The 22,335-nt window shown below is 38.4% G+C and overlaps 2 protein-coding genes across 2 annotated transcripts in view; both read left to right on the top strand.

The window, feature by feature from the left end:
- The window catches only part of ING3 (inhibitor of growth family member 3), a gene marked incomplete in the record, with an annotated part of 17,758 nt that extends 721 nt beyond the window's left edge, over positions 1-17,037 (top strand). The window contains 10 exon segments of the mRNA XM_021384826.1: positions 3,686-3,785; positions 5,111-5,176; positions 8,172-8,268; positions 10,568-10,639; positions 10,915-11,034; positions 12,139-12,296; positions 12,609-12,799; positions 13,891-14,083; positions 14,918-14,956; positions 16,410-17,037. Coding sequence (XP_021240501.1) covers positions 3,686-3,785; positions 5,111-5,176; positions 8,172-8,268; positions 10,568-10,639; positions 10,915-11,034; positions 12,139-12,296; positions 12,609-12,799; positions 13,891-14,083; positions 14,918-14,956; positions 16,410-16,526 — 1,153 coding nt within the window.
- Positions 17,452-22,335, top strand: part of CPED1 (cadherin like and PC-esterase domain containing 1) — a 158,498-nt gene continuing 153,614 nt past the window's right edge. Inside the window, exon 1 of the mRNA XM_021384823.1 lies at positions 17,452-18,925. The gene's annotated coding sequence lies outside the window, so the exon portion shown is untranslated. The remainder of the gene's footprint in view (positions 18,926-22,335) is intronic.

Here is a 22,335-nt window from a genome sequence, read left to right as displayed (position 1 = left end):
GTCGTCTCCGGCGTGGAGGCGGCGCTGCGGAGGCCCGGCCCGGCGCGGGGAGCAGCCGGCACGCAGCGAGGGGCGGGGCGCGCTCGCCCCGTGCTCTGACAGTGAGTGGCGCCCCGGCCCCCATCCGCACTGCGCTGGTAGGCTGCCGGGCTTGTGCTGCTCCCTGGGGCCTTTCGGGTGGCACGTCCCAAACTCTCTAGATTTTTGGTCCCTAAGAGCAGTGATGGTGGTTTGGAACAGGAGCTGCGCCCCACTCTTTCAGCAGGTCGTGCTGGTTCTGAAACCTTCCAGCCAGCTCCCCTCACCACAGAGTATGTGAATGAGGTTTTTGCCTGTGCTCTTATGCCTTAGTTGACGCTTAGGCACATACACAGTTCCTCTGTAGGTCGTTTTGTATGAAGTTAGCACCTACAGCTGTTTCCAGGATGCATTCCCCTTTGATCCTCTCCAGCAGTCCCGCTGGGACTAATCTCCCACAACACCCAGTGAGGTGTTGCTGTGTTAACACGCAATAAATGTGTTTGTCTGCAAGTGAGAGGCAGAGGTCTTTGTTAATGAAACTTAGACAAGAGGTGAGAGGATTCCTCAGTGCCGGAGGGGTTGGAGTATCTTAAAGAAGAATGAGAGACAGAGCAAGGGTTGAAATAACAAGAGAATGCTATACAGTAACATAAAAGCCAGCACCGTGCTTTTAGTACCTTACTGTGTAGGAGCACAGTTCTGGGACTTTCAGCATGGAGAAGAGAAGACAGGGAGAGGACCTCATCACGGTTGATAAATATCTAAAGTGCAGAAATCAGATGTATGAGGTGGGCTCTTTTCAGTGGTGCTCAGCGACAGGACAAGGGGCAGCAGGAACAAACAGGAACACAGAAAGTTCCATATGAACATGAAGAAAAGTTCTGTGCTTTGAGGGTGACAGCATTGGAACAGGCTGTGCAGAGGTTCTGGAGTCTGCTCTGGAGGTATTCAAGGCTCACCTGGATGCTTTCCTGTGTAACCTCCTCTAAGGAACCTGCTTTAGCAAGGGGTTGGACTGGATGGTCCCCAAAGCTTCCTTCCAAATGCTACGATTCTGTGATTCTTGAAACCGATAGTTTAACCTATAAAAGTTTGAAGTGAGGCCTCAGGCTTTCTCTTGGGTGTTTATTAGCGCCAGCCAGTGCTGCCGAGGTTGCATTGGTGTCATTTCCTTTTCTTTAATTGGAAGTGGGGAAAAAAACACTGAGTATTTGTATACAAAGACCAACCTTATGCCCAGAGGAAAGTTTTCTTGGACCGTGGTTCTTTGGGGATTCTTGTAGTGGATGACAAAGCATCTGAAAACATTACAAAACTTCTGGACTCGCATCTCTTTAGCCGGCAGTTTGACAGCTTCATGTGAACCCATGGACCATTCTGATGCTGTGACCCACTGACATGCTGTGAGGGATCAGTGCCTGTGACGTATATCAGAATAGTGCTTTGACAGGTGATTGCGACCCAGAAACCTATACAAGACTTCGTTTAGAGATAACACAGCTGTTGTGTTTGAGTGTGAATGCTGTTTATATCACGTGGACTTTGAATGGGTCAGGTTTTGGTGCTCGTCATGAGAAGATAAATCAGCAGACAGGTATATGCGGTGTGCCTTGATAAGGCTCCTGTGGGAAAAGTGAAGAACATCAGAGTTGAAAGTCATGAGCTCTGAGACATTTGCACATGGAGTGTAGAATGTTTTTCCTCTGCTTAGGTTCAAATCGTGGATGACCAGCCAAGCTCTAGGAAAAAAAAGCCTTTTTTGTAATAGAATTTCTGGCAGCTCTCTTTGGGGGTCTGTTCTACGAAATTAGCATGTCAGAACAAAGTAGCACAGATTAAAAGAGAGGTGGGAGGGAAGAGAAGCTGAAGAAACTTAAGTATATTGTCGAGGACCTTCCATGTAATGTAGTAGAGCTGCTCTGCATTCCTGTTTGCCAGTTCTTATCTATCTAGGGGACCAAGCTTTTGTGGAAGTTTTCACTTAAGCAATTTCACACAGACTGGTATGTGTTCTCAATAAAAAGATAAATGACTTTTATCATTCCTTTTATTTCTTTGTCTGTAGAGCCCTTAATAATCTCTGAGTTGTTTTCATGCTGGGAATAGAAGATAGAACATTTTGTCCTTTAGCTTTATGGACCATATTGTAGTCATTTGGTGAAAGAACAAACCTTTTGGAAGCCTCACTTGTTGCTCAGTCATTGTCCTCCCTAAGTATTAATGCAGTGCAAGTGGAAAATGTTCATTTGACTGCTTTGTCTGCCTGGATCTGAATCATCTTGTTGTGAGCCTTTACATGGACTGTTTTGGCTTGGGATAAATTGTTGTCATTCCTATCTAAAGTTATTAGTTTCCTGTTGGTTTTGATTCTGGAGATTACCTGCATAGGTAGTACCAGTAATTATTTGCTCTCTTAGTATGCTTGATTTTTCATCATTTGCATGAGCAACTAATTCTAGTTGTTGAGAATTTTGCAAAATGAGAGGACTTCAGGCTCCATTGGATTTGAGGAACTAACCCTATTTGCAGATTAATTGGTTTCTTGAATTAGATACTTAGTTTCTTTACCTCACCCCCACCCCATCCTATGAGGCAGTTTTAGTGCTGGCTTCTGAAAAGCATCTTTATTGTTTTACACCAAGAGCCCGAAGTCTGTAGGTAGGTGGTGCGCTGCCTTGTTTAACTTGAAACTATTGTCTGGATTGCATTGCTGAGAGTTCTGTTTTTTTTTAAAAATAAAAATAATCGCAGTACTGTCCCTTATCTTGAGGCCAGCCAGGCTGTCAGAGTTAGTGTGACTGAAGCAGCTGTTTGGTTTTGGACACGTGCAGGCTGTTGCATGCACAAATGTCCAGCTGTTGAAATATTAAACTTGATGCTTTTTATGAAGGATGGTGGAAGGAAAGAAAGGAAAGCGAATCCCTCTTCCTGCTTCAATAAATAACCAGACAAGTAACTTGTGGTTGATGTTTTCCTTTCTTGTAATCGCTAATGTTGGATAATTGTTTCACTTTTTCCCCTTGAGATATTTCTCAGCTATGTGTAAGGAAGAATCCTGTCCATGCTATCCTATCAGTGCACATATCCCTTGATTCTACCACATGGGAGTTAGGGGGTGGGAATAACCTTGTGAGTGTTTTCAATTGCTCTTACCCTTCCTAGCATACTGCGTATAGGGCCTTGAGTTAAGGTTGCTCTTCTCTTTTGAGGCACTAATTTTTTGCAATTATTTGGTTTTGTATTTGACTGTTTCTCTTAGGAGAACATTTTGTTTCCCGCTCAGTTTGTAACTGGCTAGAATGTTCCAAAGTCAGCAGTCTAGAGCCCTGGGTGAGGAGTTTGGGTCATGCTTTAAGTCACCACCACTGCTCTTAGGGGCAAAAAACCTTTAGAACTTGGAGTCCTGCCTATCCCATGTGGAGAGCACAAGAACCTTGATGAGAATCCTACCAGAATGCAATTCTGCTTCTTGGAAATTAAGGTAAATATTTCCCTCCTCTGTCCACTGTCACTAGTTTCGTTCTGTTTATTTACTTGTTTGTTTTTGCTATAATAATTTACACCTCAGTCCTGTCAACTTTGTTTAAGAAAAAAATTCCACCTTATTTTGTAATGTTTATGTATGTGAGAAGATAAATATTATCTTAATATTTTCCCGTGCAGATGCAATGGATCAGCTTGAGCAGAGGGTAAATGAATTTTTTATGAATGCAAAGAAAAACAAACCTGAATGGAGAGAAGAACAGATGACATCAATCAAAAAAGTAAGGATGTCACAGGAGTGGGTTGCATTTTTCTTTTTCAAAAGAAGATAACGTTAGAAAAAAATAGTTTCTGATTGAATGAAGGCTTAGGTGTTCAGAACTGTGACTTCCTCTGGGCTTTCACGGAGATGGATAGGACTTCCTTAGCAGAGAAAAATGTTTCTTTGATCAAGCATTTCTTTTAAGTTTTGCCCAGTATTTGCTACTATTATTAAACTTTTTTTTAAAAGTGAATCTTGGAGTGATGAAACCAGGTACTAACATTTCAACTTGGGTATTTTCTTCCTGCTTGTATGACTTGAAGCCATGTAAGCTAATTGGCATTCTTTTAAAGGATATTTTTCCATCTTAACTTCAGCATTCCCTCTGATTCTGTGCATGTTCTTCTCTATAGTATATATATGATATATGTACCATTAGGGAGAGAAGAATAAGAAGATGGATGTGTGTTTTGTTTTGCTTATCATTTGACACTTGGCATTGTTGGTATTGTTAGCAGGGTAGTCCATCATTTTGTCAGAAGAAAAATCCTTTCTAGTCCTCCTACACTTGTGACTTCAGCCCCTTAGACAGCCAAGGCTGGTTTTTTTTTTTCCTTAATTAAAACAAATAAACTGTCTTTCAAATAATAATAATAATAATAATACAATGGAAGTCAAAACTCTTGACTTCACTAAATTTTAAAAAATGACTTTAATGGGATCAAGATCTCAGTTTTCACCTGAGCAAAGTACTCTTCAACGGAAATTGAAATAGAAAGGCACTTAAACCTATTTGAACCTAGAGATAAATATGCTTACACTAACTTTAGAAGAGGGCTTATCTATGGTTTTTCATTATTTAGAGCAGATTTTAAAATAACATCTTTAGTCAGTTTATTTTTGTAATAATTTATTAAAGTCTTTTATAATACATTACTTTAAATAACTTACTTATCTATATTTAACTATAGTGTTGAAAACACCTCCAGTCACAGTACTGTGTAGCAGTATCCAGTAAAAGAAATCATTTCATGTTGAGTCCATAATGCTGCATAGTATAAAATACATCAAAGACTGTTCCTTTTCTTGCAGTGAGATCTAAGTGTCACTGTGGAAGGAAGTGTCCACGCCTTGTAGTTTCACTTTTTCTAAGCAATAGATAGCTGATAAAGCTCTCATCTAACATGTAGCTTACTGTTGTTTACAATAGTTTTACAATCTTTCTGAAAACTGATTTGAATTTCTACTTTTAATGTACACTTTGTGCTAGGTTACAGTAGCTTAAAACAGCTGAAATTAATTCAGTTATATTCGTATGACTTAAAAACATTCTCTGTATAACAGGATTATTATAAGGCTTTGGAAGATGCAGATGAGAAAGTACAGCTGGCCAATCAAATATATGATTTGGTAAGTAGGCAAAAGGCTTGTAGTGAATTACTTACATTTATGAGTTAAGGATTTCAGAACATTTTGATAAGTGCTACAGTTGTGTTATTTGTACTCCTGTGTCAGCTTCAAACAGATGGTCTCTTTCTAAAAGAAAAAAAATAACATCTAATGTTTTATTGACTTCTAGGAAATTTGTTGCTTGTACGTTGTATATATAAAGAAATAATTTGAGAAATCCTAGGGTTTTAATGTATACTCTTTTTGGTTTTATTTGGTTTTGAAGAAGGACCACAGGCAAGTTATTCCTCCTTGTAACATATGCATTTTAGGTTTTAAGTACATTTACTTCACACTTATTCAGAGAACAAAAATTGCAAGTTATTGCTCTAAAATGTAGTAGACATAAAACAAACATGCTTTGTTTGTGTTGATTCTCCTTCCATCTACTAAAGAATGTTGGAACTTACCCTCTCTCTTGGTGCAAAAACTTCTTCATTTTGCACTAGTTAAAGTTAAGTACAGTATTCTACTGTATGACTGCAGATGAAGAAAGCATTTCAAACATGATGTTTCTTGGTTTAGATTTGTTTTTGTTAATTTTTGGTACACGAGAGAATGTCATACCTTACTCAAAAGCACATCAGTCTTTACACGTTCAGTTTAGAGACCATTCTTTCTATGCATAGTGGCACAATACAAATATTGAACTACAAGAAACCTGTAATTTCCCTGTGCAGCATAACCTCTTCTAAAGGGCATTTCGTGTACTGTTCTCTTTCAGTTTCTGTACCCGTACTCACAACATCCTCAAATGCTCTTAGCCTTTTTTCTCATAGAAAACACATAACATTTTGTCTTGGAACGTCACCTGTAATAAGAGGAGGGTTTCTAGCTGCTGAGCCAATATGCAGCTTTCATGAATCCTGTAGTTCACTGGGCCGCTGAGCAGCAGCAGCCCATTTTAGTGCTAACCCTTGTATTTCTGCTGAGACCAAGAAGTTCTGGTTCTCTGTGTTCTTATGCATGCTTAGTTCTGAATGAAAACTGCTGGAAGGGAAGTTTTTAGCGCACCAGATAAAAGGGTGTAGCTTGTGGCTGTCCAACCATTTGGTTTGTCTGTGCTGCATTCAGCAAACAGGAATTGCCATGGGCCGCATGTAAAATACGTAATAAATTTAATGCTTATAAGTGACAAAACTTATGTGTTTTTATTAAAACATAAAAAAGGGAGCAACAAAGACATAAAACCAGTGTGATGTTTGACTTCGTTTTTGTGAAACTTATGCTATCAGGCTGGTTCAGTGGCAGCCGTTGCCATTCTCAGTGAGCACTCAAGGTGATCATCAGAGAGAGTTTTGATGGAATATTTCTCTTCCTGTGCTTCATCCTTGACAATAATTGTTCACAAATGTATGTACTGCCAAAAGCTGATGACATGAATAAGCGTGATGGTGAAGTGAGGGGTGTTCTTCTCTGGAAAGATAGGACTTACGAAAGTCTGGTAAAGAGACATGACCAAATTTTTCTTAGAGTTGAATCAACTCTATACACTGCATGTGAAATTTGCAAGTGATGTATTTCTGTTGACCGAAAATGGAGTTGCACATATATATAAAAAAGATGCTTTTTTTTTTTTGAAATATTGAAACCTATTCTGAAATTTATCAAAATGGAAAGCACAGCTGCATATGTTTCACTGTTCACTGGACTGTGTTTAGCCAATGTATCAAAATGCATACAATTATTTGCCATTACTTGAGCTTGCCATGATGTAAGTTTCATTTCAAACGCTGTTAATATCTGAAGCATAGCACTGATAAGGTGATTTTGACCTCGAAAACACATGTTTAACTCTTTTAAATGAGGGATCAAATCCACAAAAAAATGCTAAATCTGTGAGCCATTTTTGATCTTCATGTTCTGGCGCAAACTTTCCTTTTGATTCCATCAAGAACTTGATTTCACTTTGCAGAGTCTTTTTAGCGTTTTACTCTGACTTAGCCACCTTCTTTCAGAAGGTAAATGATGACCCCATAAATACATCCGTACTTTTAATGAACTCGTAGAATTGGCAATGATTCAGTCCCTTGGACTTGATGAAATTCACAGCTTTGACGATTTGCGTGACATCAACCAATTTTAAAGCTTTTGCACATACATTTTCTTGATGTCTGATGCAGTGAGATACTGATGGTAACTGCACTGTCTTCTATTAATTTTATAAGTCCCTCTTTTTTTACCGGCCATCACTGGGTCGCCATCAGTAGCTATATTAGATAATGTTAACACAGGTTAAAGAAAATTGCTTCAGTGTATTTTTTTACTGATTCCTGTAAATCAGGAGGTTTAGCTTTGTCTTTCAGTGGCACCAAAGAAGCCATTTCTTCAGTGACATTATATTTGTTATCAGTACCTCTAAGAAAAATGGCAAATAGAACTGTATCTGTAATATCAATATTTTCATCTATCACCAAAGCATAACATTGGAAATTAGCAGCTTTACCTTCCAGACTTTTCTTCATATACTTTCCTATTTCTTCAGTTCACCTTACTACGATCTGGTGAGACAAACTGATTTTAGAAAAATCCATTTTTTTAATCAGGACATGCTGTATCCATTGTGCTTTCCATATATTGCTTAACAAACTCACCATCAGGAAATGGTTTTGATTTTTTTGCAATCAAATTTGCTATCACGTAACTAGCTTTCACAACAGAGTCCATTTGAGGTTTAACTTTATGGTATTGTGCTGAGGTGACAGACTTTTTTCAGTTCTGCTGTTTTGTCTTTACGAAGCATTCTTTGATATGCATCAAATTTGGCAGCATGTTTCTGCACATAACGTCTTTTCAAATTGTCATCTTTGAAAAGTGACGTGATTTCTTTGCAATTTAAGCATGGTGCCATATTATTTGTCAGCGCTGCACTGTGAGCAGTATCCAGGTTGGACATGCCCAGTGTAGCTATTCATGTTCCAGAACTGGATGCTATTTACTGTTGTCTCAAAAACAGGTAGACCGTCACTTGAGAAAACTGGACCAGGAACTTGCTAAATTTAAAATGGAACTTGAAGCAGACAATGCTGGAATTACAGAGATATTAGAGAGACGTAAGTATGCATAGTTTTCTTAAAAAACTTGACAGATTTTCTGTTGCTTTACAAAAGAAAGACATGATGAAGTTGTTATTGGCCTGCAGTGTTTCCACTTGTTTTGTAGCTTTGCTTTGACCTGCATACCTTTTATCAGTCAGTGATTCTCAAATTTTAGTTCAAACTTTGATTTTTACCAGTGAAATCAAAATACAGCTGAGAAGTTAGAATAATTTCTCTTTTTCATGGGGCTGTTGTACATGTGAATAGCTACAGTAAGATACTGAATTCTTTAAACCTGGATTTAATACTGTAGGCATTCAGAAAAGTATTGCAGTCTAAGCTTAACCTACCCAGCCTGTTACATGCCACCAAATAGAGGAGGGTGGATATTCCAATTACAGGCATGGAATGTCAAGTAAAGTTAGCTACTTTGTGGAACTCTTTTTTGAAGAGAAGAGAATAGGTGATTTTATCAAAAGGTGGTGAGAAAGAAGTGTTTTGGGGAAGAAACCTGCAAGCTCAACAAATACTACAGTACTGCAAAGCTAGTGTTCAGAATATAAATGGGATGTAATGTGACGGTTTTAAGGCCAACTTGGTGTGGAAAAATCTAGCCCTCTATACCTATTAGTATTCAGGCATCAAGTTCAAATGCGATTATGATAAATTTCAGAGTTGTTACAGCTAGTGAAAAGTGACCCAAGTCACGTGAAGAAACCAGAGGTAAATATTCTTTCTTTGAACTTTGTCACAAAACTAGTTTTCCTCAAAATTTTGTTTGTAATTGCTTTTGTTTTTTTTAATAATGGGCACTAAAAGAAAGCTGCTAAGTAAGTGTTATTAATGAACAACTGCAGAAAATGGCAACCAGTTTATTTTAGCTGGAGTCCAAGCTGCAGTTTTAAGATCTGATGCTAGCTTTATTTGGGCCATTTGTTTGGCAAGGTAGGTAGAATTTTGAAAACTGAAAGTGTAAGTGAACCAGACTGCTTTTAAGATACTTATTACTTAATAAAACAAAAGGTAAAATGAGAAACCTCTTAACATTTTTAGCTTTCAGAGTAAAAACATATTATTGAGGTTCCTCCAGAGGGCAGCCTTTGGACTGATTTGCGGCATGATTAATGTTAGCTCAGCTTTTGCTTTCCTCCCTTCTTTTTGGATTTCCACCGTGGGTGTTTTCAACATTGGCGATTTTGAATACAGATGTATGACAGAATGTTAGGTCAAAAAATTGAAACATATTTCTGGTCTTCGTGTGTTTTGAGTCAGTATGACAAGATGGGAGTTCACCTCTTTAATACAGTTTACCTCTTAACTGCATTTTAACATTTATGTTCACAAATGTGTCTACAATTTTCAGTTCAAATCAGCACATGTTGTCAGTACTTCTAGTGCGGCTTTACCGGCCTGTATGCAACTCATTGGAACAAGTGGCATATTGAAAGCAGAGTCATTCTCGGTTCTCATTATTGGCTTTGATTTTAACTTTTCTTTGAACAGCTGCACAGCAGTAGTCAGCAATTTCTGTTTTAAAACTTTCCTGTTAAAAGGGTTCACAACAGTAAAGTCCTGTTTAACCTTTTATGACAAGGCTGGGGTGCACCAGGCCCAGCACTACCAGGTGGGCAAGGGAAGGGATTGTCCCCGTTACTCTGCACTGTGCAGCCTCGCCTCAAGCACTGTGTGCAGTTTTGGACATCGCAGTATAAGTACATAAAGCTGTTAGAGAGCATCCAGAAGAGGGCTAAGAAGGTGGGAAAGGATCTAGAGGGGAAGGTGTCTGAGCAGCAGCAAAGGCCCCTTGGTTTGTTCAGCCCAGAGAACAGAAAGCTGAAAGGAGGCCTTATGGCAGCCTACCTCTTTACTGACAGCGACAGGACTGGAGAGAACGTCATGGAGCTGTGTCAGGGGAGGGTCAGCTGGGTGTTAGGAAAAGGTTCTTCACCAGTGAGTGGTCGGGCACTGGAACGGGCTGCCCAGGGCTGTGCTCATGGCCACAAGCTGCTGGAGTTCAAAAAGCATTTGGACAACATTTTCAGACACAGGGTTTCAATTTTTTGTGGTCTTGAGAAAAGGATTGGACTCATAAACCTTGTAGTTCCCTTCCAATATGGGATATACTGTGATTCTATGTAGTTGTTCCTGGGTTGAGTTTGGGAAGGATTCCAAATCTAAAATCCTTCCAATTAATATAAATGTAACTGCATAGTGTTTTGGTTAATATTGTAAAGACTTAATTAGTATCTGAAAAATTAAAACCATTACAGTGTTGACTTCAAAATTTTCTGGCCTTTTTACCTCCCGTTTTTAGGATCCCTGGAGCTGGATACACCATCTCAGCCTGTGAATAACCATCACGCCCATTCTCACACTCCAGTAGAGAGTGAGTATTTGATAGATAAAAACATATTCGCCTTTTAAGATTTATTTGTCATCAACTACATTTATTATATTTTTCTCCAAATGCTGGAAAAATTGGCATGATTAAATGGTGATCATGCTTATTCAGAAGAACTGAAAGAGTGAAATAAAAAGGTTTTGAGGTTTTGCTGCTGGCAGTTAGTTAGAAGTGCTATTTTATTATCTGTAGTTATTACAGTTTTAGTTTTGAACTGGAAAGGCTTTTCCATTTAAGTTCACTTCATTTGTTTTTCTTAGAAAGGAAACACAATCCGTCGTCTCACCACGGTGCAACAGATCACGTTCCTGAGAAGAAGTTTAAATCTGAAGCTCTTCTATCTACCCTTACTTCAGATGCCTCTAAGGAAAATACACCAGGTAATCTTAATTGTCTGACGTGTTATTACTTTTTATTAGAGGGAAGAGAAATCCAATTATATCTGTGTATTACTTTTTTTTTTAAATTTAAATATATATCAGAGACTCATACGCTTCCCTCTGGGATTTTCAGTCATTTTAAAAATGAGAAATTGCAGACATTGTTACTCATCTGTGTTGTGCATGAAGCTCATTGGCTTTGTTGTCATTTGACAGCTTTGTGTTGGCTGTTTCTTCTTATTTACACTGGAAGGGTATAGCAGTGTAGTTTTCATTCATCCTGTAGTAGAAATATAAAAGATCCATGCATTATTTTGAGGTAAAGAAGCCCGTGCAGCGATTTCCAAAGTAGGAAAAGAATTTCCATTCATCTTTTAAGGGTTGCTCTGCTCTAGCATTCAGCTGTGATCAAATCCTTCTGAGTGTTGTGTGAAATGAGGAGAGGTAAGAAGGCCCTTTGATTATTGAATAAAACCACAGCACAACTTTCTGTCAGTTTTCAAAATGAGGATATTTAGTAGATCTTTTCTGAAAATGAAAGATTATGAGAGGGTATTAGTAAATAAAGAACATTGGCTTTTGGAATTTAATGCCGTTCGCTGATTTTTAATGGAGTTTTTCATAGTCATTTATCTTTAAAGAACTTCACATTAAAATGGAACTACATTTGAACAGCTGTCAGAAAATCTGGTGCATTCAAATTGTGATTTTTAGCTTTTAGTATTAAGATTGTTAAGAGTGTTATTTTAGGGACAGTGTAGTTGTACAGTCAAATTCTTAATTTCTTCTTAATTGTCACAGTAGTCAATATCATTTCAACTGAGGTTAGGCTTGTATAGGAATAACAGCTGTGTTATGTCTATATGTAGCTGAGTGTGATAGGGAGGACTGCCTTTCTAAAAGGATTCCTTGCATGTGAGGGTGGATTTTTAACTAGAAAACTAGCAGCGTCAAAAAATTTTCTTAGAATTTTTTCCAAGTGATCGGACTACTCTGCACACATGGAGTTCCTAATCTTTCACTGGTTGTCATATATAACTCTTCTTAAAATGCAAAGGAATTTAGTTTCATTTTGAATTTCATGAATGTGTTCTGTTCATCAAGGGTGTCGAAACAATAATTCATCATCCTCTTCAAACAATGCATACAATACAAACTCTTCTCAACCATTGGCATCATATAACCTCGGCTCATTATCTTCAGGATCTGGGGCCGGTGCTATTACCATGGCAGCAGCTCAAGCAGTGCAAGCCACAGCGCAGGTAACGTCAAAACAATCTCCCATTCTCGTCAGCCTTCCAGAAGAAGGAATACTAGTAATTATTTTGATCGCTTTCAGCTGATGTGATGTAGTTCTCATCATTATTGTTTTTATGCTGCAGTTTCATCCTTTAAAACTTTCATACAAGGATTACTCATTTTGTAGCTTTTCTTATGGAATATTCTTACCCATTCTTACCACTTACTATGCATCACTTTATTAAAAGAATAAGTGTGGCAATAATATTAGCCTGGTATGTCCTAAGTAAGAACTCTACTGTGTAATCTGATACAGTATCAGTATTCCTTTTTAGATGAAGGAAGGAAGAAGAACATCCAGTTTAAAAGCCAGCTACGAGGCATTTAAGAACAATGATTTCCAGCTTGGAAGAGAATTTTCATTATCTAGAGATTCAACTGGATATTCGTCATCAGCTCTGGCATCTACATTAACACAAACATTAAGTTCATCAAGCACAGATTCACGAAGTGGCAGAAAAAGCAAGTAGGTTTTCTTGTTGACTGCAGTTGACAGCTGAACTTTCACTTAAAGGTCATAGGCCATATTAGAAATACTTTGTATTTAATATGCAAGGGATTAAAAAAACATGACCAGAAAGTAATTATTCTATGCTGGCCTTTTTTTTGTACAGGACTTTCTTCTTTTCTCCTCTGTTTTCTTTTTCCTTACTCAAATTCACTCCAAGGTTTTAAAGAAATATTTTGATTTATTCTTTTGTCTGTTATATTGTCTAGTTTCTTTCCTCATTTTTCTGTCCACAAGAGAGAAGATTTGGCCTAAATGTAAATGTTGCAAATATTGTGCAGTGCTTTGTAGATGGTTTTGACATAGATCTGGAGATTTGCTTCCTGCTGCTTTACTGGTAACCAGTACATATTCTGATGTCGGTCCATTCAGGGCAGGAAGCAGGATGAAATTTACTTCTGATAAAAAATGAATTTTTAGAGCATTTGAGGACTCTAGTCAAGTTTTGTTTGAAAGATTTTGTCCCAGAATGCCTGTATTTTAAACTGACTTGCTCTTTTTTCTTTCTTCATGTATGTTTGTTTTCATTTGCAGCTCACTTAAAAAGTTTTTTTTAGAATCATTTCTTGTCTACATATGTCTTGGTTGTCAGATCTGACCTAGAATCAAAAGCATAGAATTTTTAATTGACGTTGTTCCAGTGGAGTGATAGCTGATGCGTGAGTGGAGATTAGCATAGAATCAGCCATCTTAACAGTTATCTATTGTACATGACATGTTACATTACTTGTATGCAAAGGCCTGTTTTATCATCAACATTTTCCCAATGGAGACTTGACACTAAGGGTATCAGTAAGGGAAAAAAAAAAATTGTGAAGTAAAACATTCAGTAAAACCATCTGACAACTTAGAGCTGTTAAATTCCATGGATTAGAACAGCCTGACTGTAAGCTGTGCGTGTAAGCTGTTAAGCCTGATTTCCAGAGAGATTCAGTTTTACTATCGCAATTCTTGAATGAAATGCGTTAAGGAATGCCACTTCAAGATTTACATACTTGCCTGTAAATGAACTTCAATTATGGTATGCTTTTTTTTTTTCTTTTGTTCAGAAACAACAACAAATCCTCAAGTCAGCAATCCTCATCGTCTTCCTCTTCATCCTCTCTGTCGTCATGTTCTTCCTCATCTGCGCTGGCACAAGAATTGTCCCAGCAAACAGCAGTAATACCGGAGTCTGATTCTAATAGCCAGGTTGACTGGACCTATGATCCAAATGAGCCACGTTACTGCATCTGTAATCAGGTAAAAGCATCACCCAACCCGAAATATAACCAGATACGCTGTTTCACTGTAGGTGAGCTTCTTGCTCTGACTGCTCATTTAAAAACAGATCAGAATTCCAGTACTGCAAACAGAATGTTTTTTTTTTTCCTTGTGGTAGTATGAATAATGAACTCAAATGCCCAAGGGAAAAACAAGTTTTTCTGTGATGTGCCATATCTGGAGAGTTCTAAGTCTTACTGAAGAATTCAGGAATAATGAAATTCAAAGACGAATACGATCACAGTGAATTTACTTAAAATTCTGAGTTGGAGTAATACTTTTTCTCTCATACTTTCCTCCCTTTGTAAAATAAATTAATAATGGAGAAGATTCTATTTTTGTAAAAGGCACTCAGAAAATTGAAAGATTGAATGGGAGCATGAGAAACTTGTTTTTAAAAATGCCTGTTCTTATTTTATACAGTTTTAAGTGTTAGATTTATTTTTTTTAGAGTTTACAGAATTCTTTGGTTCTTTTGAAAGTATTTGATTGTTTATTTCAAATAGTCCTTGAAGTTGTCACGTGCACAAGGGAAATGCTAGGCATGAGTATGTTTGAAAAGTGGGTTGATGATGTCCAAACAGCAGGGCTCAGTACCAAGATGTGCTTAGTTTGAGTTTTGAATGCTGGCTTTTTTTATCCAACCTGAAACACACATGGGAACACAATTATGTAACAAAAAACATATATCGTTGCCACTGGTGATGGAAGAACTTCTCAATGTAAAAGAAAAAAGAAACAAAAACCTTGAATTCCACTCTTTGAGAATGTTGTTTTTATTAATAAGGTTTGTTTTTCCTTCTTTTTTAATAGGTGTCCTATGGTGAGATGGTAGGCTGTGATAACCAAGACGTAAGTAATAAAGCTCAGAATGTTCCTAAGAGAAGCCTTGTGCATGTAACTATTGCTTCCAGGAGTTACTTTTCTGTAATGCTTATGTTTCCAGTTTGAGTGAAAATATGGACAAGTATAGTTCTTTGTTTTTTACACACACACAACAGAAGCAGTAATTACTTTTCCTTTCTGCCATTTATATCCGCTACCTCACTTCAGACTTAAGTTGTGAACGTATAGAATGGATGGGAGCAAGCAGAGATAAAAGAAAATGTTTTTAATATTAATCTTTCCAGCCACAAAGGAGTTCCATGTATTTCTCCTTGCTTAACCACAATAAGGTTCAATTATTGTGTGTAACAAGAGTATTCAGAATCTGCAAACTTTACTTTTAAGAACTTTTAGGTGAGTGTAGCTCTTCCATTCTAAACAAAACTTCCCCTTGCTAACTTTTTTGTGTTTGAAAGGCTTTTTTTTTTGCTTAGGGAAAAATCCTAGGCAAAAATTTAAAAATTGGACTTGCATTTAACAAACTTGAATATTTCATCCCTGATCATTATCTCAAACATTGTCATTACATATGTTTAATTTTCTCTGTGAGTAGCTGCAAATTTAAAAAGATACATTCCAACCTTGACAGTTTTTGTATTGGAGATGTACAACTTAGGATTCTGATATTCATGGATTTCACTTTTACTGCTTTAAATTTTTCGTTCTTATTTCATCTTCCATGACTTGTATTGAGGCTGAAGGAATCATGCAGAAAATCAGTCGACAAGTAAAGAAGAGAAAGCGAGAAGTTAGCAGCTGATGTTAGAAATAGTAGTAGTGCCAGGTTCATAGAAAATATCATGGAAAACTTCAGACAGAAGTAGAGCTTAAATATTTGTGTGAAAAGTATGATGTGAATTAACGTGCATCCGGGTTGAAGCATTCTTCAGGAAACTTCTCCCCATCTGTCCCCACAGTTCAGATTCCTTTAGAAGTCTTCTCTCTTTCCTGAGAAAGTTTGACATACTTGAAATACCCTTTATTTCTGGGAACATCCAGCTATGTCAGTATTAATCCCAATTGTCTGATTCAAATACTGCAAGTTTTAAAAGAACAAGTAAATGTAATTATGTACTTCTGAGATTCTCCTGCATTCAGTCAGAAGCGAGTGATTAAAATTACTGTTGTGTCACATAAAACGTTGTCAAGCTAAATTTTCATTAGCACAGTATACTTATTTTGTTTTGTATATAAATGAGTCTGTATATGACTCCTAGAATTTTTATTGTGTTCCTTATTCTGTTGAGTGTATGTTAAGGTCTGGATTCCTCCTCTTTTTTCGTTTTATCCCATTATTTGCTTGGTATGAAAGGCAGAATCTACTCTTTCTACTCGCGCTTCTTTTCATATAATTGTATGTGGTTGTGATTTAAGAAGAAAAGCAAACTCCCAAACCCTCTCTCAAACTCTGTTTTTATAGTGCCCCATTGAATGGTTCCATTATGGATGTGTTGGACTGACAGAAGCACCGAAAGGGAAATGGTACTGTCCACAGTGTACGGCTGCGATGAAGAGGAGAGGCAGCAGACATAAATAAATGTCTTCACCTGGAAAACAAATTGCATACTAAAGGTTTTATAGGGGACTTGACTGGGGGGAGGAACCTCCACCACACTTCCTTGCAACCACTTAAAGAAGGGTTAACATAGCAGTCATAAGATCTTGAGCTACTGGTTTCGCTGGTTGTGTTTTAATATTGTACGTAGGCTGTTTATGCACATTGATGTGCTGCAGATACTATTCCAGCAAGCCTTGGATTGTTCCAACATATGCAGGCATTTGTACTGTCAAACCATTTTCTCTAAGCGGTGGGCATTCTACAGTTAATCAGTCTTCAGAAAATTCTGATAAGTCAAGATTTTAAATGTATGTTTTATATTCAACAGATATATTCTGCTGCATGTACTGTACTCAAGAGCTGTTATGTAACACTGTGTATATAAATGGTGCAAAAAGTCAGTGCTTCTTAAAAAAAAAAAAAAAGACAATGATTTTTAAAATGCCTTTATAGCTTTGGTTCTTTATGAAAATTAATTCAGCAGGCTGAAGAAAAGGGTTCTTGTATACAGCGGGCTGTTGTCCTCTAGGGTACTTGAGTATGTAAAAGAAAAAAATGCTGTAGAATAAAACAAACTTGTGCCATTAGTCTTATATGTTTCTGCTCCAGAGAAGGTGCAGGCCATAAGAAGAAACAAAGGTGTTAAAGTGATGATAAATTTTTATACCAAATGTGTTTATTTTTTTGTGCAAGTAATCCTTTAAATTTGAATTGTATTAGGTGTTAAAATAAAACAACCTCAACTCCTCGAATTGATGTTTTCTGTACACCTGTCAAAAAAGAGAAGGTTTGTTCCTGTCATGCTTTCAGAAGAATATAGCTAAGTTTCCATGAGGAATTCCTGCCATGTTCCTTCTTGAACGGTAGCTTTCATGTAAAAGTCAACACATGGTTCAGGAAAGATGTAAAAGGGTAAATAGTTCATCCAGCTGTGGAATCCCTGGAGGTACCTAATGGGGACGGTCATGGAGGGAGCTGAAAGGGAGGCCAGTAAACCTGCGGCTCCTTTAAGACCTGGTCAGTCAGGGCTGCACATGTTGTAGCACAGGATCAGGAATCTTGATTTTTAAATGAGAGCCCCTTAAAAGGTACTTCCCTTGGCCATGAATATAATGGAAAATTTTTCTCTTATTTTTTTTATTTCAGCTTGTTTTTTTTGGATGTAGTTTGTAGATTTCCTTTCACAGAAACTTTCCTTCTGGTGTTTTTGTATGGCTTTTCGGTATGGCAGCAGCACTGAACAGAAACAAGAATATTACTCCCTTTTCTCCCCTCCTTCTTCCTTGCACCACTAAAAAAATACTCTTTCCATTTGGAGTAAAGATTTTATTTTAGCATTGGAATTCTCTTTGGGCTGTCTGGGTGCTTTTCGTGGACCTTCACAGTAGCTTTCCTTGAAATGTTTCCAAACCCAGTCTTACACTGAAACACTATAATGGCAAGGAAATAAAGAGTTAGCCTTACTCATAGTAGGAGTATGTGCAGAAAGGGCAGGCTTTATCTAAACCAAAATGAAACCAGACTTCTATCACAACATTTATTTAAAAAAAAAAAAAAAAGTGGCTATTTTAAATCCATATAGAGAGGAAAAATAGATGAAGAAAAAAGAAAACGTGACTTTGGTAAAAGTATAGGGTATAAGTTGATTTTTAAAAAAAGCAGCAAAGGGCAGTGTAACTAAGATTCCATTACAGCTGGGGAATTAGCCCAGTGTGTGTGTGTGTATCTGTGGAAATCCCAGCCTAAAAAAGTGCTTAAGGACTAGTACGTCTGGTTTTGAGTGAGGCTGTTGAGATCACAGAGATAAGAGAAACTATTTGTTCTCTTGGAAACTGGTGCCATTCTGTGAATTGAAGTGGAATAGGCGATAGGTAATCTAGACTCCCCTTGGACTGAATGACTCTGTCTCGAACTAAGGACTAAATCCGTTAAGAATTAGGACATTATATTGCAAACTCCTTCACTGGTGGTGACAATAGCTAAGACGGCACAGAGACTGCAAATCTTAAAAAAAATTCAGGTTTTAGCAAAGCAATTTGCTGTCTCATCTGACAATATGAGGAGAAAAAAAGCTTCGTCCTCGTTAGTGTCTAAGAAAATAGAAAAGGACAAAAATGAAAAACAGTGCAATGTGCAAGGCAAACATGCAGAACAGTCAAACCTGTACATATGCTTTTTGTGTCCTTCTATGCAGGAAGCCTGTCAGAAGCGTATGGGTCAGCAGGCGGTTAAGGTGCGAGAAGAACTGAAATGTTACAAGATTGTGACAGAGGAGCTAAATGAGTGCTTTACTGTGCGGGAGGTTAGACAGATTTGAATACCAGGGCCCTTGCTGCAGGACGCTTGAAGGTTGGTCCCAAAGTAAGGCAGCTGTCGAGGTGAGTCTGCAACGTACTGCGTACATTCGTGGGAGTCCTAGAAAGATTAGTGCAGGGAATATTTGAGCTACTGTTACTGCATTTGAAAATACCAAAAGGGCTGAAAAGCAATAGAATTTATGCCAGTTTTTAAAAAGCTTCAAGTTGGATTTACAAACTTAATTTTCAGTTCCTTGTGCATTGATAAAAAGTAGAATTAGTGCATGTGTGACTAAATATGTATTGGCAGAGTTGCTGCCTTGTGTTCATTAGAGTTGTGGGAAAGCTCTTAGTAGAAAAAGGCCAGCTTGATGCTGTTTCCATGAAGGCTGTTAGGGTGTTTCATTAAGGTTTCTTTAAAATACAGTAATGCAGTAAGTGGGGAGAGGAGGTATCTTAACATCACAAAACGTGCAAAATAATCAAGAGTAAAGGAGTAGGTTACCAATATTCCCAATGAGGGGAGGCTGCTAGGGGAGTCCTGTGGGTCTCTGCTACTCAGTGGTTATGTAAAAGATGAAGGGTAAATAGCAACAAAATGTTTGCACGTGCGTCGAGTTCTCAAAAATAACGAAAATGAAGTGTTAAAGTAGCAAAACAATCTCATGATACCACAGCTCATCAAACAGAAGATGCAATTCAGCATTTGCTAATGTAATGTGAAATAATCTGTAAGATTAAAATAACACTTAGTTCTCAGTTTACCTACATCTGCATCCTCTGAGTTAGCTATGTCTGAGTAGGAAATGATTTTGGAATTATCCAGGGAATTCTGTGGGAACACTGTTTTGCTGCTCAGCAGCGGGTCAGACAGGTGCTAAGGATGGCTTGGTAGGAAATGAGGAATAAAACAGAGTGTAAATTGATGGTGCAGTTTGGTTGTACTGCAGTGTAAAATTCTGGTCCACCCTTCCACAAAAATGTAGTAAAACGGGAAGGCTCACACAGGAGGTTGAAAGTGGTCAAAGCTGTAGAATGGACACAACTGAGAACCAGCTGAATTAGTTGGGGCTTCCCTCTGGAAAAGGGGCAGGTTAGTAACGATAAAACATGTCTGTAAGTTCACGAGTTCTGTGGAAAAGGTTTGTCTTTTGATAGGAGGAATACGCAGGTAGGCAGTCCAGAATGAAAGAATAGCCTTTTTGCACATACTGTGTGGTTATGTTTTAAAACTTGCCATATAGCTTACATGAGTGTAAAATGTGACTGAAAAACTAATGGAAGCAAGATAACAAAAGCATGAAATGCAGAAGTGATACACCTGGAACAAAAACACACTAGAGACTGATCGCTAGAAACTGCAAGAGGTGTATAGCAAGGGAGTTGTTCCTGTATGGCTATGACAGTCCTACCGTCTTTTGGCATCCAACATGGGGCATGAAGGGTTCAAGATGAGAGATTTGATTGGAATGTGGGCTGTACTAGACCAAATTTATAGACCTTATAGCTGTTTAACTGCTAAATGACAGGTTCCTGTGCTTGTGATGAGGCTTGCTTGCCTTACCGTACTTTAGACTGCGGTGCTTATTTTAGGTGTTTGCTCTGCTCCTTATCATCTTGTTTTGCTGTGCTTGGAAACATTTTGATAATAGCTATGGCCGTAAGCCTGGGCTGGCAGATGGCCAGGGCATCGCTGCTGTCCCTGTGCTGCTGTACCGGACAGGCTGGAACTCAGGCTGAACTCAAGGCAGAGGAAATGTGACCTGTGGATGAGTCCATGTGGGAGCACGTACACTCCAAAGCGTTTGTGGCCACAGAGTTCACTTCAGAGCAGGTACACCTCAAAGCACCTATGGACATGGAGAACTGCGTGCCACAGAGGTACACCTTGCAACATCCGTGTATGTGGATAGGGCCATGCCAGAGTACCTAGAAGCATCTGTGGCCATGGATAAGACCATGACACAGCAAGTGTCTGAGGGGACCTGTGAAAGGACTGTGACAAACAGAAGAGGCCATGCCACAGCACATTATTGTGGGTTTAGCTGGAATTAAATTAATTTTCTTCATAGAGGCTTGTATGATGCTATGTTTTGGATTTTTAATCAAAAGATTGTTGGTAACAGACAAATGTTTGGTTACTGCAGAGCAGCGCTTACGCAAAGCCAAAGACATTTCAGCTTCTCATGCTGCCCTGCCTGCAAGGAGCTGGATGTGCACAGGGAGCTGAGAAGGGACAGAACCAGGTCAAGTGACCCAGAGTGGCCAAAGGGACATCCCATACCATATGGTGCAAGGCTCAGCGATGAAAGCTGAGGTAGAGAAGGAAGAGGGGAGGAACGTTGGGAGTGATGGTGTTTGTATTCCCAAGAAACCATTACCCATGAGGAGAGCTGCTTTTCTAGAAGTGGATGAACATCTGCCTGCTGATGGGAAGTGACAAATGAATTAATTCCTTGTTTGCTTTGTTTCTGCGTGCAGAACAAAGAACTTTTGCCTTACTAGTAACCTGTCTTTACTTCAACCCATAAGTTCTCACACTTTTACCTTTACAATTCTTTCCTCTGTCCTACCTGGGAAGAGTGAGCGAGCACCTACCTGTGTGGCACCAAGCTGGGTTAAACCACTACCACCAGTGAGTGCTGCTGCTACAACAACTAGGTTAGGTAGGCTTTTGGCATTAGGCAATGCAGCTGCTTTTAGTTTTGTCTCAGTGCTCAGGCCTTTGGGTGAATTTTCAGGATTAGGAGGTATTTGCAGTACCACAAACTGGGAACCAGTGTGCTGAGCATTGGAATAGAACAAAAAGCGGTCTATGCTTTGTAGACAGTATTTGTATTTTTAAGAAGCTGTTAAGAAACAACACTTTTGCCTCAGCTGCCAGTTTTATTTATTCTAAGGACTGAAGTGAAATAGGGGAAATACATTTATGCTTCCTGTTCTGAAAATGCTGCTCAGTTGTCTTTCTGAATAGCACAGAATAATTTGCATTCTTGTCTTCTTTATTGAGCTTTCCAAATGTTGTTCAACTGCACACAATAAAGATGAGAAATTCTGGGGTTTGTTTTCTCTCTTCTGTTCCATCTCACCAGGGAGGTATTTCCTCTGTGATCTGGCTTTCCTTAGCTAAGTTTTTTGTCTCCCATCTCATCCTGCTGGAATGTCTGGGCCATGCACTGCTTTGTTCAATAGAGGTGACAAGGGCAGAAGTAGGACCCTGTTGGTTTTAGCATTGGCAGCTGAGGGTTCTGTTTTGCAGATACATTAAATATCTCTGAGGAGCAGAACAGCAAAGGGGATAAGGCCGTGACTTTACGCGCTCTGTGTGAATAACTGAATTTAGGCCACCCTGAATGAACACTGCCTCTGCCGTGTTGTGACTCTTTCTAGGATTGACTGAAGTTCTTTGAGAATAATGTAATTAAAACAAGAAAAAATGCCACACTTCAGTTTCTCCACGCTGATTTACAATAACGTTCCTCTAGCACTTT

This window comes from Numida meleagris, chromosome 1 (assembly GCF_002078875.1).
Source record: "Numida meleagris isolate 19003 breed g44 Domestic line chromosome 1, NumMel1.0, whole genome shotgun sequence".
Taxonomy (NCBI): domain Eukaryota; kingdom Metazoa; phylum Chordata; class Aves; order Galliformes; family Numididae; genus Numida; species Numida meleagris.
This window is presented reverse-complemented; position numbering and strand designations above follow the sequence as displayed.